This window comes from Pteropus alecto, unplaced genomic scaffold (genome assembly GCF_000325575.1).
Source record: "Pteropus alecto unplaced genomic scaffold, ASM32557v1 scaffold86, whole genome shotgun sequence".
Classification (NCBI taxonomy): Eukaryota; Metazoa; Chordata; class Mammalia; order Chiroptera; family Pteropodidae; genus Pteropus; species Pteropus alecto.
This window is the reverse complement of record NW_006442109.1, coordinates 21441521-21459327: the sequence shown is the minus strand read 5'-3', so window position 1 is coordinate 21459327 and position 17807 is coordinate 21441521. Positions and strand designations below refer to the sequence as shown.

The window sequence follows — 17807 nt, the reverse complement described above, 5'->3', positions numbered from 1 at the left end:
GGTGATAGACAAGAGTCTAGTTTCATTCTTTTGCAGGTGGCTTTCCAGTTTTCCCAGCACCATTTATTGAAGAGGCTTTTCTTTCTCCACTGTATGTTTTTGGCTTTTTTGTCAAAAATTATTTGCCCATATAAATATGGGTTTACTTCTGGACTCTCGATTCTGTTCCACTGGTCTGTGTATCTGAAAAAAACATATACTCTTCAAAGCATTTTCTCCTTTAAAAAAAAAATGCTGTTTGATCAAAGAAATTATAACTTGATGTTTGAGGAGAATCCTAGTTACCTAGCACTTTTATCCCATTCCATTCGGTTTTCTGTTAGTCACAGAGTCATAAAATTTGTAAGTTTAAATTATATTTATTTGTTTACCTGACTCTCCCACCAGGCTGTTATCTCCTTGAGACTACCAACTGCCTTATTAAAATAAAATATCATTAAAATTATCATAGGTTTAGACACATTTGTAAGGCCCACCTAAACGATTATGGTTGAATAGAATGCAACTCAGTCCTAACCTCACCTCTCTTGCTGATGCAAGATCTCCTTTTAGTTTTTACACTCTTTGTGATTTTTATTTATAGCAAAACATATTCCTCCCAAGCCACCTGAGGCAACTGGGAACCAGCTTCCTCCCTCTCTTCCCCTTCCAATCCTATTGGGACAGTTTATTTGTCTTGGTTCAGCTCTACCTGGTTTTGTGACTTATGGGTCTATGTGTTAAATGAGTCTGTGATCAAGATTTTTCTCTCTAGCTCTCTCATTGCTTTTTAATGACTCTGTGGAAAATAATTCTCTATCTTTGGACTGGGTTCCCATTTTTCTTTTTCTTTGTCAAGTAAAAATGGTGGCTTCAGATCGTTTTACTCTCTGACAAATCTTTGTCATGTGGCCCCTCCTTTCTGGCAGTTCACTGATATTCACCAGCCCCATAAAAAAAAAAAAAAAAAAAACAATCAACACATTGTTCTAGCTTCAGATTGGATATGGATTAAATGTTGCCATCACTTAGTTCTGTCATCTTCTTACTTTGCTTCTTAAACATCAAAATGGGGAAGTCCAAGTCTTTTATTTATTAAATCTGAGGGCTTGCTGTTGGCCTGTACTGTGTGTGTTTTGGGAAGAGGGAAGAGGGGTTATGCATGTGGGTGACAGAAAAGGTATGCAAAGGTAGTTATTAATATGTAAGTATAGTCTCCAGAGATGTTTCAGTCTGGTCTCCTCCTCCTTCTGCCACAGAAACCAAACGATCGTGATCACAAGGTGAGATTGGCACTGGGAAATGGCTTGCGAAGTGATGTGTGGAGAGAATTCATCAAGAGATTTGGGGACATTCATATTTATGAGTTTTATGCTGCCACTGAAGGCAATATTGGCTTTACAAACTATACGAGAAAAATTGGTGCTATTGGAAGAGTCAACTACCTACAGAAAGTAAGTACATTGAAAAATGAGAGCATATGTAACCAGTTTCAGAATATAGAAATTTCTTAAAAGCTATGTCATGATGATGTTATTAACAGAATTTCGTGAAGCATCAGAGCTATGGTCCATCCGTATCACCAAGAGAGATTTTGCTCATTCTCTATGACAAGGACCTCTAAAAGATAAGGCGCTCTAATTTAAAATTCTTAATTTCTATAAATAACAACCCGTTATGCCTTTGCCATCTGCAACTTAGGTGAGCTCTTCCCGATGCCATTTATACTTATACATGATAAAATATCTGAAGTTTACCAGTTCTGTAAGTTTACTATATACTGCAAAATGTGGTATTTCCCTTTCATCATGCTGTGGGTCACCTGGGGAACTTTTAATATATACAGGTGCAGGGCCCCACTCCCTGAGCTTTGGATGCAGTTGTCCTGAGATGGAGCCCAGGCATTAGCATTTTCTGAAAGCTCTGCAGTCATGGTTAAGAAGCATTATCAAAACCTTTTAAGAGAACTGAGATACATCCCAATTGTAGAATCTTTTGAACATTTGTGTTCACCTAATAACTGCACCAGAAATATATTCTTATTTTTTTAATCAAGATATAATTATATTAGCTTCAGGTGTACAAAGTAATCATGCAATGTCTGTATGTATTGCAAAATGATCACCATCAACAAGTCTGTCTAGTAAACATCCATCACCTCACACAGTTACAATTTTCTTTCTTATAGTGAGAACTTTTAAGTTCTACTCTCTTAGTAACTTTTGAATATACAATACAGTATTATAAATTATAGTCCCCATGCTGTACATTACATTCCAGACTTATTATATAACTGGAAGTTTGTACCTTTCGACCACTTTCACCCATTTCTCCCACCCTTCACTCGCCACCTCCAACAACCACCAATCTGTTCTCTGTATCTGTGAGTTCGTTCTCTGTCTGACTTATTTCACTTAGCATAAAGCTCTCAAGGTCGCCCATATTGTCTCAAGTGGCAAAATTCTCTTCTTTTTATGGCCAAATAATATTCTTTTGAACATATACACCACATCGTCTTTATCCATTCATTCATCAGTGGACACTTAGTTTACTTTCATGTCTTGGCTATTATAAATGATGCTACAATGAACATGGGGGTGCATATGTCTTTTCAAATTAGTGTTTTCATTTCCTTTGGATAAATACCCAAAAGTAGAATTGCTGCATCATATGGTAGTTCTAGTTTCAATTTTGTGAAGAACCTCCATACTTTTTTCAATAGTGGCTACACCAATTTACATTCTCATCAACAATGCACAGGGGTTCCTTTTTCTCCACATTCTTGCCAACATTTCTCTTCTTGATAATATCCATTTTAACAGATATGAAGTAACATCTCATTGTGGTTTTGATTTGCATTTCCCTGATGATTAGTGATATTGAGCACCTTTTCATGTACCTATCTGTATGTTGGCTATCTGTATGTCTTCTTTGGAAAAATATCTATTTAGATCCGTTGCCCATTTTTTAATTGGATTGTTTGGGGGGGGGTTGCTATTGAGTTGTATGAGTTCTTTCTATATTTTGAATATGAACTCTTTATCAGACATACGATTGATATTTCCTATTTTTAAGCCAGCTCACATAGAAGTCTCTTTTTCTTCTCAGTCGTTTTATTGTCTGAGGTCTCTGGACAATCTTTTTGCCTTTTTTGTGCTCTAGCAGTCAGTCTTCCAGACCACCTATTCTGCAAAATTCTAGGAATATTCAGCAAATGCTGAGCCTCCACTGGCTTGAGCAGTTACTGTTGTCTTTATGCCTCTGGTAGCCCATCCTGCCTGACCACAAAACAGCCACCCTAGGGCTCCCAAGTGACTTATATCCCCAGGGACTGACTGGCAAAGTACATAGGACAGTGATCCCTGTATGTAAGAGATCTACCTCTAGAGATCAAATTCCAGCACCATCACATACTGGCTGAGTATCTTAGACCTCAATTTCATCATCTGTAAAATGGAGATAAAAAGAAATATAGAGCCTAGTCAGTTTTTCTAGTCAAAACAAAACTATATTTTAAAACTTAAAAGGGGGATGAGGTGGAGATGGCCCTATTATTGAAGGAAGCATTAGTTACCACCCCAATTTTTTTTACATTCTTGCAAATAAAGAAGATTACATTTGTTGACTATGAGTGGCTTTTAATGGTTATCCATTATATCATAAATTAACATGATTGGTTAATTTATGATATAGACTTGAATATAAATTTGAAATGGATACAGTAATTGTGGCTAATATTATATCAAAATACTGTCATGTTTCCACCTTTCTGTCAACAGAGAAAATTATGTACTTATTGCTCTTACTGAATTACAGAAATTAAAATATTTTTTGCCATTGAATTATAGTATATATAAAATATGATGGAGTTTTAACTATTTTAGAGCCATACGCATGAAGTAATTATACCATTAAACCTTAAATATATTAGAGAACATGTGCCTGGAAATGTGAAACATCTAACAGTGGCGCATTAAGGTTATACAAGATTTTGAAAACCCACTCGTGATTTGTACACCAAAATAAAATGTATGAGAATGTTCATAACAGCTTTACTTTTAATAGTCCAAAATGTTGAAACAATCCAAATATACATTAATAGGAGAATAAATAAGTAAATTGTGATGTACTCATAGAAGGAAAAATGCATGGCAATAAAAAATAAACCACTGAACCAAACACCAATATGGATGAATGAATATCACAGACATTACATTGAGTGAAAGAAGCAAATACAGAACATATATTTATTTTATTTATTGGAAGTTTAAGACTAATCAATGGTGATAAAAGTCAGAATAAGGGTTAACTTGACAGAAAGGAGCAGGAAAAAACTTCTTAAGGTAATGAAAATGTTTAATGTTTAAATCTGGGTGGTAGTTACTTGGTTGTATGCATATATAAAAGTATACATTTAAGATATGTGTACTTTATATACTCTATGTATGCTGTACCACAGTAAATAAGAAAAAAAATGTAAAAATGTGTTCTCAAAATGATCTATTTTATTTTTGCTAGAAAGTCATATCTTATGAGCTGATTAAATATGATGTGGAGAAAGATGAACCTGCCCGAGATGGAAATGGATATTGCATAAAAGTTCCCAAAGGTAAAGAGGATTTTTGTTCAATTAACCTGTGATTTCTTACCTTGACCAAGTGACATGGCTAAAATGAACACATGATAAAATTTATCAGAATGGGGGAAAAAAAGGTTTAATTTTGTACTCTCAGAAATGGTTACAGAAATTCCAAAAGATACTAATTCAACCACTATATGTAACATAATTATAGTTTGAAACCTAGCTTAATAACTTCTTGAGTATGAGGTAAGATTTTGTGGGAAGGGATATGTAATTCTGGTTGCACAAGTTACCTTTAGTCTTAACCTACCGTGCATTTGTTTAATTATGTGTGTAAATCATTATTCAATAAAAGATTAGCATTTAAAAAATTATAAATGTGTGGATGTATGGAATAATGTACTATGTGTGCATGGTGTATATATATATATGTGTACATGATGTATATGGATGTACATGTACATGTGCAGCCATCTTGTTACCGATGAGTTGAATGGCATTAGGTTTAAGAGGTTAATAATAAAATTTGCCTACTGCTAGCACATAAAATAACAATTTACTTTCTTCTGTCTTAGGTGAAGTCGGACTTCTGGTTTGCAAAATCTCACAACATACACCATTTACTGGCTATGCTGGAGGAAAGACTCAGACAGAAAAGAAAAAACTAAGAGATGTCTTTAAGAAAGGAGACCTCTATTTCAACAGTGGAGATCTCTTAATGATTGACCGTGAAGATTTCATCTACTTCCACGACAGAGTTGGAGATACATTCCGGTTGGTTTCTATGACTTATTAAGTCCAAAACAAACACTCACCATTTGGCTTACTCCTACATTGGAATCACATTCCACTTTGGTTATGGTGCTCCATTTCCTTCTATCTCTTTCCCATGTCAATTCAAATTCCTGTATTCCCAGAAAATAAGGATGAGGTGTTACTCTGCAATGCATAGTTAAATTGGTTGAGCAACACCAGATGGAAATAAGGTGCCTGAATTTTGGACCCTAAATAGCTTAGTCTGTCCAATTCCTTAGTTATTACTGATCACTCTTTGGACAGGCAGGGATTTTCACACTGTTTCCAATTATGGGGCTTTTCTTCAGATAAAATCAAGTGCAAATTAATGTGAAGCTGACTTATCGAAGAGGAGGTGATGGGTTGCGAGCCCCTCCTGCTCCCCTCCCTCCCACTCTTTATTCCCAATCAGGTGGTGTCCCACAGAACCCCCAAGTCAGCACTGTGAAGTTTAAAGTCATTGTAATAGTCCATGAAATTAATTCCCAATGGCAGCAGTCCTCCAGCCTCATGACACTTTTGCTTAATCAGCTTCCTTCCTCATAAATTCTCTGAGACCAGGCCCTATCTCTGCTTGTTTACCCGCTAGTTCCTAGCACAGCACCTGACATACATAATTACTTTTTGCATGAATGAATGAGAAAGGGATACAAGTTGTTTTTTAAGAGTGTGGCTATGAATGAAGAAAATTGAGCTCCTGAGCCCACCTCTGCCCCTGATCAGCTGTATTATCAAGGCAGGTAATCTTTCTCAACCTCAGTTTCTTCATGCATGGAGTGAGGATACCGACGATCCTCAGGGTTCCTTCCATTTGTAACATTTTGTGAATCAGGATCCATATCATTATTTTATGCCACCTTCATTTTACTGAAAAGATACTTCTGGGAGATCTAAAGAATTTTTTAAATGTAAAACATAACTTTATAAAGTGAAAAATAGCGCCTCATTGGGCACTAACATTATAGTTTCCCAGCAAAGAAAGTATATTTTCTTTCTTATTAAAAGCTTTCTTATTGCCATTAGACCTTGAAATAGAAGTATGAAATTTTATTAAATAGAAGTTCACTAATTGCATTAAATAGCAACAAAAGTTAATGAATGAGGAGAATGAGAGAGCTAAACACAGCAAAAGTCATTGAGTTTTTATTTCTGATTTCCAGGGCCTTTCTTAAGCCGAGCCTGTATTTTTAACATTCAAACAACATCGTTCTGTATATCGTGTTTCATGTGGCAAGATTGAAATTCCACATTTCATTATTTAAGTCTATGCCTTTGTGTGTGTCTTTTTTTCCCCAAGCAGGATGCCTCTCCCATAACAAAGTTTGGAGATTTAGGGACCAAGGAGAAGAATAGAGGACAGCCACCCTCAGAGGTCTGGAAGGAACCACCTACTCTCTGTCGTTATGTGATGGTTTCACATGATCTGGGCCAGAGAACACCAGAGACCTCTGCTAATCTTACCTTTTCTTCCAGGTGGAAAGGGGAAAATGTGGCCACCACTGAAGTCGCTGACGTAGTAGGACTGGTTGATTTTGTCCAAGAAGTGAATGTTTATGGAGTGACTGTGCCAGGTATGCACAAGATATTATAAGTCTATGCTTAAACCCATACAGTAATTGAACCTAATTTTAACTCCAAGGCTAAGTATGTCATTGCTTTCACCTGCCAAATGGAGAATCATACAATTCTTTTAGCCACTTGGGAATAAGGGGCTTATGTCTGGTTTATGGTCTGTTATAAATCAGCCAAGTCAATATATCTGAACCTGGCCTTCCTCTAAGGTTCAGCTCCCAAACTGGGCTCTCAAGCAAGCCAAATATCTCCATGATGCAAGATCCCATGCTGCATTTGGCACTCCTGAAGAAAAGATGTGTCACACTGGATAACTGAAAAATTGTATGCAAGACACAAATAAGAGCAAGTGCAGTAACTAGGAGGAAAAAATTGGGAAGGAAATGATTTTGTACAGACTATTCTTTTAAAGCAGGTCCCTGACCCTAGCCCATCCCACTGAGTTTCAGAATCATGACACAGAGTGAAGTCCAAGCCCTCTTCTTCAGATCTGCTTCTGTCAGTAGAGTGGAGTGTACCAAGGTTTGACTTTGGAACCTAGCTCCGATATGGCTGACTTCAGGCAAATCATTAAAATTGGGGCTAAAACCAGCCCTGCAGTTAAGAGTGTAAAGAGAACTAATTCGTTTCAATTACAAAAATAGTAAACATATATTTACCATGCAGGTTGTCATGAGAAGAAATCATTTTTTTTTTTAGGGAGGATGGTTAAGTAATTATATTTATTTACACTGCAAATAGACTTATAAATTAGAAATTGTCATTTTGTTGTTTTTTGTTATTGTTGTTGAGTTGTACGAGTTCTTTGTTTATTTTGGATATTAGGCCCTTATCTTAGGCGTTACTTGAAAATATATATGTCTTTTTACCTTATTTTGTTACTTTGTTGTCTCTTTACCTTGTAGGCAGTTTCTTTTGCTATACAGAAGCTTTTTAGTTCGATGTAGTCCCATTCATGTATTTTTACTTTTACTTCCCTTGCCTTTGAGGTCAAATTCTTAAAACCTTCTTTAAGTCCAAGGTCCATAAATTTAGTTTCTATGTTTTTTTCTTTGCAATTTATTGTTTCAGGTCCTATATTCAGGTTCTTAATCCATTTTGAGTTAATTTTGGTGTGTGGTGATAGACAACAGTCTAGTTTCATTCTTTTGCAGGTGGCTTTCCAGTTTTCCTAGCACAATTTATTGAAGAGGATTTCCTTTCTCTACTCTATGTTTTTGGCTTCTTTGTTGAAAAATATTTGCCCATATAAACATGGGTTTACTTCTGGACTCTCAATTCTGTTCCAGTGGTCTGTGTGTCTGTTTTTCTGCCATTCTCAGAATGGCTTTGGCAATTTTGGGTTTTTTTGTGCTTTCATACAAATCTGATGATTTTTTTGTTCTATATCTTCAAAAAATGTCAATGAGATTCTGATGGGGATTGCATTAAATCTGTATAATGCTTTAGGTAATATGGTCTTCTAACTATGTTGATTCTTCCAATCCAAGAACACGGAATATCTTTGCATTTCTATGTATCTTCTTCAATTTCTTTTAATAGGGTCTTATCATTTTCATTATAAAGGTCCTTCACATGTTCCATTAGATTTATTCCTAGGTATTTTATTCTTTTTGTTGCAATTGCAAAAGGAATTATTTTTTCCACCTCTTTTTCTGACAATTCATTATTAGAGTATCTATGGATTTTTGAATATTGACTTTGTATCCAGAAACTTTACTGTATTTGCTTATTGTTTCTAGTAGTGTTCTTATGGAATCTTCAGAGTTTTCTATATAGAGAATCATGTCATGTGCAAATAGTGACAGTTTGACTTCTTTGTTTCCTATTTGTATGCCTTTTATATCTTTCTCTTGTCTGATTGCACTCACTAGGACCTCCAATGTTATACTGAATAAGAGTGGTGATAGTGGACAGCCTTGCCTTGTTCCTGATCTTAGAGGGAAGGTTTTTAATTTTTCGCCATTAAGTATAACATTGGCTGAGGGTTTGTTGTATATAGTCTTTATATACAACAATGCTAAGGTACTTTCCTTCTATACCGATTTTGTTAAGTGTTTTGATCATAAATGAATGCTGTATCTTGTCAAAGTCTTTTTCTGCACTGTTAATATGATCATATGATTCTTATTTTTTAATTTGTTTATGTAGTATATCACATTAATCAATTTGCATATGCTGAACCATCCTTGTGCCCCTGGGATGAAGCCCACTTGATCATAGTATATAATCTTTTAATATGTTGCTGTATTCGGTTTGCCAGTATCTTATTTAGGATTTTTGCATCTGTGTTCATGAGAGATATTGGTCTGTGGTTTTCTTTTTTTGTGTTATCTTTACCAGGTTTTGGTATCAGGGTGATACTGGCCTCATAAAATGAGTTAGTAAGTATTGCCTCCTCTTCGATTTTTTGGAAGAGTTTGAGGAGACTAGGTATTAAATCTTCTTTGAATGTTAGGTAGAATTCACTGATGAAGCCATCTGGTCCTGGACTTTCACTTTTTGGCAGATTTTGGATGATTGTTTCAATTTCCATACTGCTGATCGGTCTATTTAGATTTTCCAGTTTTAAGCTTTGCACAGTGGCAGTATCGTAGCCAATGAGGTTTATCTGAGGCGTGATTATTGCTAATAGATTTTCCAGTTCTTCTTGATTTAGTCTAGGAAGGTTGTGTCTTTCTAAGTACTTGTCCATTTCTTCTAGGTTATTAAATTTGGTATTTGGTGTTATATACTTTTTCATAGTATTCTTGTATGATCCTTTGTATTTCTGCAGTGTCTGTTGTAATTTCTCCTCTTTCAAAAGAACCAGCTCTTTGTTGCATTTATTTTTTTCTATTGTTTTTTTTATTTTCAATTTCATTTAATTCTGCTCTAATTTTGATGATTTCTTTCCTTCTGCTAACTTTACGCTTCATTTGTTCTTCTTTTTCTAGTTTTTTAAGATGAGGTGTTAGGTTGTTTATTTGGGCTCATTCTTGTTTTTGGAGGTAGGCCTGTAATGATATGAACTTTCTTCTTAAGACCGCTTTTGCCATGTCCCAAAAGTTTTGATATGTTGTACTATCATTATCATTCGTTTCTATGTATCTCTTGATCTCTCTTTTTATTTCTTCTCTGACCCAGTCATTCTTTAGCAGTATGTTGTTTAATCTCCAAGTATTTGTGGTTCTTCCCATTTTCTTTTTATAGCTGATCTCCAACTTCAAAGCATTATGAGCAGAGAATATAGTTGGTATGATTTCAACCTTCTTACATTTGTTGAGGCTATCTCTGTGTCCCAGTGTGTGGTTGATTTTTGAGAATGTTCCATGTGCACTAGAGAAGAATGTAGAAGCAGCTGTTTTGGGATGGAAGGCTCTGTAAATGTCAATTATGTCCAATTGGTCTGATGTGTCATTTAAGGATGTTATTTCCTTAAAGTGTCATTTGGATGATCTGTTTATATCCAACAGTGAGGTATTTAGGTCCCCTATTACAGTAGTGTTTTTTGTCTGTTTCTCCCTTTAGTTCTGTTAGTAATTGCTTTACATATTTTGGAGCTCTTTGATTGGGAGCATAGATATTAATAAATGTTATATTTTCTTGGTGCATGATTCCCTTTATCATTATGAAGTGTCCTTCAGTATCTTTCTTTACCTTTTTTATTTTGAAGTCTCTTTTGTCTGATATTAGTACCGCTACTCCTGCTTTTCTCTGAATGCCATTTCCTTAAAATATCATTTTCCACCCTTTCACTTTGAGTCTATATTTGTCATTGGAGCTAAGATATGTCTCTTGGAGGCAGCATATGGTTGGATTTTGTTTTTTGATCCATTCTGCAACTCTGTGTCTTTTTATTGGTGAGTTCGGTCCATTTATATTTAGGGTGATTATTAAAATATGAGACCTTCTTATAGCCATTTTATCTTTTGCTTTCTGGTAATTCGTTGTTTCCATTGCTTCCTTGTCCTTGTGTTTCTATTTTCTTTATTTTGGTTGGCTTTTGGTGGTTTTCCCTCTGGTCCTTCTTGTTTTATGTTACATACTTCAGTTCTGAATCTTTGGCATGTAGTTACCATTACGAATATGTAAAGGATATAGTTGTCTGTTTCCTTCTGCTCATGTCTTATCTCTATTCCTCTTTGTGAATCTGGATCTTTGAATCCTCCCCTATTCAGTCATTGTTGCCTAAATTTGTCCCTATGTATGCTGAACGTTCATTACTATTGTGCAAATCTCTTCTATTGTTTAAGCTTATAATGCTCTGTTCTTAATAAGGGTTGCACTATTCTGCCTCTATCTGCGTGCTAGTCACCTTACTCATAGTTATGTATTTTTTTGTCATTTTGTTTTAGGTCAGCTAACCCCTTTCATTATTTCCTGTAGTGCAGGCCTTGTAGTGGAGAATTCTCTCAATTTTTGTATGTCTGGAAAGGTCTTAATTTCTCCTTCGTATCTAAAGGAGAGCTTAGCTGGATATTTTATCCTAGGCTGGTAGTTCCTTTCATTTAATAGTTTGAATATTTGTTTTCACTCCTTTCTGGCTTGTAAAGTTTGTGCTGAGAAGTCCGACGGTAATCTAATGGGTTTTCCTTTACAGGTTACTATCCTTTTTCCCTGGCTGCCCTGAGAATTCTTTCTTTGTCATTAATTTTTGATAATTTTAATGTAATATGTCTTGGAAAAGGCTTTTTGGGTTGAGATAATTGGGTGTTCTGTTGAATTCCAGGTTCCTGCTCATTCCTTAGATTTGGGAAATTCTCATCAACTATTTGTCCGAAAATGCTTTCTAATCCCTGCTCCTTTTCCTCCCCTTTGAGAATGCCCATTTGAGAATGCCCATCTTATGTTTTCTTTCCTGATAGTATCAACTAGTTCTTGTATTTCTCTCATTATTTTTCATTCTTTGGTTTCTCTCTCCTTCCTTCTGATTTATTTCTAGATTTCTGTCTTCGATATCACTGATCCTTTCCTCCATTTGGTCAACTCTATTTTGAGGGTTTCGGTCTCCTTGCTAAAAACTCATTCTGCTGATCTAGTTGTTTTTTCAATTTCTGGAATTGTTGATATGAATTATTTTGGATCTCATTGAGTTTTTTTCATAAGTACCATCTTGAATTCTCTGTCATTTAAGTCTCATATCTCTATGTCTTTAAGCTTATTGTCTGGAGATTTTTCTCTTTCTTTCTGAGCTGCCACATCACCTTGGTTGTTCGTGGTGTTTAATGGACTATTTCTTCGCCTGGGTATTAATGGAAGTGTATTCTGCCTTTTTTTTTCCAGAAAGATTTATTATATAAAGGTCTCTCTGTAGCCTGTTGCTAAGAAGGCGTTTTTCTTTTGGTTTCCAGTAGCTGGCATCTAAGACTCTTGGATCCCTGCTTTATACAAAGCTTTAATAATGCCTTTTTTTCTCATAAACATTCAATCACACTCGCTATCCTCGGTCTCAGTCCTTGTCAGTGTTAGCAACCATTTCAGTAGTGTTTGCTTGGATTCCCCTCGGGATCTGCAGTGTTCAGTCTTAGAGGATATGGAAGAAGGTACCCTCTGGGTTGGAGAATAGGAACTGTGGCTCAGCCTCACATTTTACAACCAGGGCTAATTGGGTAATAATCAGTTGTTATTTCTCTGCTATCCCCACTTCTCTGCTTTCTGCCCTGGTGTCTGGGCACTGCCGCTGCATGGAGCTCACAGCTCTCTCAGGCAGAGCTGTTCAGGGAACCCACCTCGCCTTCTCCCCTACCCCTCCTTCTGCAGGGATTTCAGGCTGCAAGAGGCAGCTCTTTGTTTTTCCCAATCTACGGCCAGACTCCTGCAGTTCTGATCTATGGTAGCTCTTATTTGTGGATCCCTCGCTCTGATGTGCTTGTGTGCAGGTTGGGTGTTCTTTTTTTTTTTTTTTTTTTTTTTTTTTTATGTTTGGTTTTTTTTTTTTAGCTTTAGATGTTCGGCTTATAGTTATTCCAAGGAGAGAGATGTGGGGATATCTCTCACTCCATCATGCTTCTGACATCATTCAAGAAGAAATCATTTTAATTATAGATGCCAGAGAGAACTAAAACCTCCAAATCACTGTCCAAATATAAGATGCTAGGGGTATTAGTATTCCCCCAGAACTCAGTTTTTGGGATTCTCACTTATATTAAAAATGGAAATCCTAAAATCCCTTTCTCCTGAGCTGTGATGGTTTACATGACCTTGTGCTATTTTTCATTTTTTAAGACTATTCAAAACTTTCTCTTGTCTGTTCCTCTCCACCCCTGTGACCATGACACAATGTGAAACAGCCACATCTTGGGTCATCTTGGGTCAGAGTGTTAGGGGTGCAACATACTTCTCATGCTGGACCTTGGGCTGAATTAACACAAGGGCTTATGTCATGGTTGTCAGCCATAGCACCGTGCTGGGCTCTCACAGATCCCACCTGGAATATTGCACACGCTTTTAAATGCTGAATTTTAAAATGGTACCGACACAAACAAATGTGTAGGAGAAGGTGAGAGAACCTAGAAAATGAACTGGAAGAACCTAATTCAGGGCTCTTCAGAGTGGAGTCCCTGATCTAGCAGCAACAGCATCCTCACCCAGGAGCTTGTTAAAAATTTGATTTCTCAGGCCCACTCTAGACCTACTGAATCAAACCTTCTAGGGTGCAGCCCAGGGAGCTGTGTTTTAACAAGCCCTCCAATGATTTTTAAAAACACTGAAGTCTGATTTGTGGGTGATGACATGTTCTAGAACTAAATACTGGTGATAATTGCACAACATTGTGAATGCACTAAAAGCCACTGAATTGTACACTTTAAAATGGTTAAAACAATGCATTGTATGTTTTACCACAATTTTTAAAAATGACAACAAAAATACTAAAGTCTGAGAAGCACTGAGGCCCAGTGGTTCCAAAAATCTGGCCAATCCTCAGAATCATCTGAGAAACTTTTTAAAGCCCATATCTAATGGATCAGGACCTCTAGGGTCTGGGACTCAGAATCTTCATGTCTTTTTAATTCCCAGGTGATTCTAATGTTGAGTAAGGTTTAGGAGCCACTGATATCAAACAAAGAAGAGGAAGCTAAGGGTTTTCAAATAATTGGAGATGGTCATTTAGAACAAGGAGCTGGTGTGTTCGTGTTGCTCCAGTGAGCAGAACAAAAACCAATGGGTTGAAATGACCAGGGAGCAAATTTTAGCCTGAGAACTCTCCTGTAACCAGAGGAACCAACGGGAGAGTGCACTATCTCCTGAGGTAGGAACTGTCTCACTAGCTGGGGTATGTAAAAAGGCAGGATGTCCACCTGCATTCCTGTGAGAATTCTTGCAGCAGTGAAAGATTAGCAATGAAATCAAGAGATCTGAGACTCCGAAGTCTCTCCCAAACTTCAGATTCTGTGATTCTCTAAGTCATATCTACTGCTGGCTGGCCACCCATGCACAGAAACCAGCCCCCTTCCGGGCTAGAAATGCATCAGGTCTATCTAGAGGAAGGCATCAGTCCACCAGAGCTAGTGCTCAGTCCCAAGAAAGTTGAGTAGGGCCTTCACAGATCTCATCTTTGGACCAGGAGGGAACTTCTGGGTTTGCACCTAGAATGGAGTTAACTTTTTCTAGGTGTCACAGCAAAACTGTCCAATTACTCTCCCGAATTTTGACTACCAATAGAATTTTCTGCAATGATAAAAGCATTCTCAATGGCACTGTCTAGAGTGATATCTAATACCCACCACGTGACTATTGACTGAAATGTCAATGGTGCAACTAAGGAACTGATTTTTTCATTTTAATTATAATTAAAATATAATTATAATAGCCACATGTGACAAGTGGTTACCATGTTGGACAGTACAGTTCTAGAGAACCCCTGGCCAGAACTGCAGCAGACTGGAACCTTCCCCCTGGAGCTGAACTAGCCCTAAACCAAGCTCTAGGAGTCAAGGCAAAGGCTTAAGACCCAATAAGCCTATTTGTCTCTCTGTTGGGCATTGCCTCTGCCAGAGCAAGAAGGCAGCAGCCAGTCAATGCTGAAGGTTTCTGTTGCATCAGCCTCTGGCTTAATTCTAAAAGGAGCTTATTGTAGACATTTGAGATTCCTGAGATAGGTGCCTTCTAGAGAGCTACCAGGGACCCCTAAAGAAAGAGGATCTGGTGCCCTGCCTCCCTTCCTCAAATAAGAGGCAAATCAAATGAGGGTGCATTTTTTTCCTTTATTTTTTTCCTCTTCTTTTCTGCCTCCTTTAGAGCTGTAGGTAAACATACAATCACCATGGGAGATATTTTGAAAACTGAAGCTTAGGTAACGAAGGGCGGCTCTTCCCCGCTCTCTGGTTACAACTAAGTAGTTCAGGGAAGTAAACCTGGGCTCCCACTGGATCAGGCAGAAGACAGATTAATACCTAATTACCACTGTCCTCACAAGAAAACAATGGTAATTGTTCTAAAGACCTCTCTGCTTACTGAGCTGCCTGCTGGGGAAGAAAGAGCTGTTAGGATCTCTTTTCTCAGAGTGCTCAACCTCTCCAACCTCTCAGGGACCAAAAGGCATCATCCATCAGTGGGAGAGCACAAAACAGCTCACCCTTGCACCTGGCCTTTAGGCTCCTTTCCCTGAGCTTCTTTGAAATGCAGGGAGGCAAAGCTGTTAGAAACCTTGATTAAATAAGTCTCAACGATGGCATTTGTGCCTAGAAGCACAATAGACCTGACGCTGCAATCCAAAAAACAACCTGAGATCAGTTCATGACAGCAGAGCAAAGACTTTTCACTGGAGTCCAAAAAGAAAATTCCTTTAGCCACCAGTTCGACCTGTTTCCCTCTCTGGTGTTTTCATCTAGGTTGCTAAGAAGAATGATGATTGCAAGCACAGGCTATAGAGGCAGGCTGCCTCAGTTCAGTTTCTAATCCTGCCTTAGTTTTTGCTGTGGGAACTGGAACAAGTCTCTTGATGTCATTAAGACTTGGTTTCTTCATCTGTAAAATAAAGTTGGCCTTTGTACCTCTTTATAAGGTTGTCTGAGGATTAAATAAGATAGGCCATAAGACCTGGCATATACTAAGATTCAAGCAATTTATAGCTGCTGTTATTATTAATTTTCACTCTAGAAAAACTTCAACATATATTAGAAATAAAAATTCCAACCATCCAAAAGAAACCCATGCTGTAATCTTGTCTCGGTCCACTGTTCTTTGAACTAGCAAACATTATAAATAAAATAAATAGCTACAACACATCTAATTTTTTCTCACTTTATTTCTAGGCCATGAGGGTCGAATTGGCATGGCCTCGATCAAGATGAAGGAAGACCATGAATTTAATGGAAATAAACTTTTTAAGCATGTTGTAGATTACCTGCCCACTTATGCAAGGCCCCGTTTTCTAAGAATACAAGTGAGATCTCTTCTTATCAAGTTCAGTTATCCTCTCTTGGAGAACCCTGTCTCTTAAGGAACAACTCCCCTTCCTACCATGGTGACCACTTTGGCCAAATTTTCACTCCCCTTTCCAGGAAACTCAATAAGAAAGCAGAAATGTCAGAAAATATCGCTAGCAGAAACCAAATCCTAATCCCTTTCTCCCTAAAATTGACAGTCCAGTTCATTCAGCAGCAATATTAGCAAATAACTCACAAAGTCTGTGTTTGATGAGGTATGACAGACACTTAAAATAGAAATGCTCTGACCCTACTATTTGTTGTTTCCAGTTTTAAAGAATGGAAAAATCTACTGAAGTCTTATACCTTTCTACAGTGTGAAATTTATTTGGGGCATCGTTAGCCAGTTGGAATTATCATCACTAGAGGGGTTTTTTCTCTCTCAAAAATTAACCCCTTGGTTAGTTTAACAGTCTCACTTTTGGACTTTGAGCTCTATGATTCTGTAGCTGAAGATTTGAGGAGTGTTAGATTACCAGATATTGCTGTGGCTATAGCGTTACTTCTGTCGATGTTCATAAAGCAGTATCATTTGCTTTACAATGATATAATTGAGAGACATGAAAATTGGAATATTCTTAGATCATTACCCATTAATTTAAAAAAAAAAACTTCAGTCTAATGGACAAGCAGACTGAAAAAACAGTTGTCTGTATGCAGATGTCCCCCTAGCCCAGCCCCACCCCACCATTAATCAGGATATTCTAAAAATACCTGAAGCTCACCACGCAACAGAATCCTCTGCTCGGTATTTCACTGTGCACAGACCCTCACTCACTTCTCCCAGGCAATCTTAAAGATTTAAGTTGATGAAAAGTACTTCCACAAAGGGCTCCCTAGTGGCACTTCAGAAAACAGGACACATCTATATACAAAACTGGCTTTCACAGCTCTCAAAGGAGCGAGAGATGAGATGGGTTGCCAGCCCCCCTGCCCCACCTCCACCCCTTGCCCTACACCCCAACCTGTTTGCAAAACACTACAACAGTGTGGATTGTTTCATGTTTTTCAGGACACCATTGAGATCACTGGGACTTTCAAACACCGCAAAGTGACCCTCAAGGAGGAGGGCTTTAACCCTTCAGTCATCAATGATGCCTTGTATTTCTTGGATGACAAAGCAGAAATGTATGTGCCTATGACTGAGGACATTTACAATGCCATAAATAGTGGAACATTGAAATTATGAATATTCCCAGAATAATAACTCATAATATTGCCAGAAAGAAATTAAACAGACCTAATATAATCCCTCTTTAATTTGATCGAAGATTGTGAGGTGAATTTTTATGCATTCCAATAAGGGGAGATTTTCTAAATTACACCTGAGCCTTTGCAAGAGAAAAGATTTAGAGATAATTATTTTTCACTTTACACCTACTATTTGTAGTTGCAAACTAAGCTTGTTAGAGGGAAGGCATTATTTTCTTTTTTAATTTATAATAAAATAAATAAACACCAATATATGA

The 17807-nt window shown here is 37.2% G+C and overlaps 1 protein-coding gene and 1 pseudogene across 2 annotated transcripts in view; both read left to right on the top strand.

Moving 5' to 3' along the window:
* Positions 1-17807, top strand: part of SLC27A2 (solute carrier family 27 member 2) — a 45526-nt gene extending 27719 nt beyond the window's left edge. The window contains exons 5-10 of one of the 2 annotated variants that reach the window (XM_006920375.1): positions 1239-1433; positions 4498-4588; positions 5137-5335; positions 6830-6927; positions 16165-16295; positions 17351-17807. In XM_006920375.1, coding sequence (XP_006920437.1) covers positions 1239-1433; positions 4498-4588; positions 5137-5335; positions 6830-6927; positions 16165-16295; positions 17351-17527 — 891 coding nt within the window. In that variant the 3' untranslated portion in view covers positions 17528-17807. The remainder of the gene's footprint in view (positions 1-1238; positions 1434-4497; positions 4589-5136; positions 5336-6829; positions 6928-16164; positions 16296-17350) is intronic. The other variant, XM_006920376.2, reaches the window with a different exon arrangement.
* Positions 9500-9648, top strand: LOC112469888 (annotated as a pseudogene).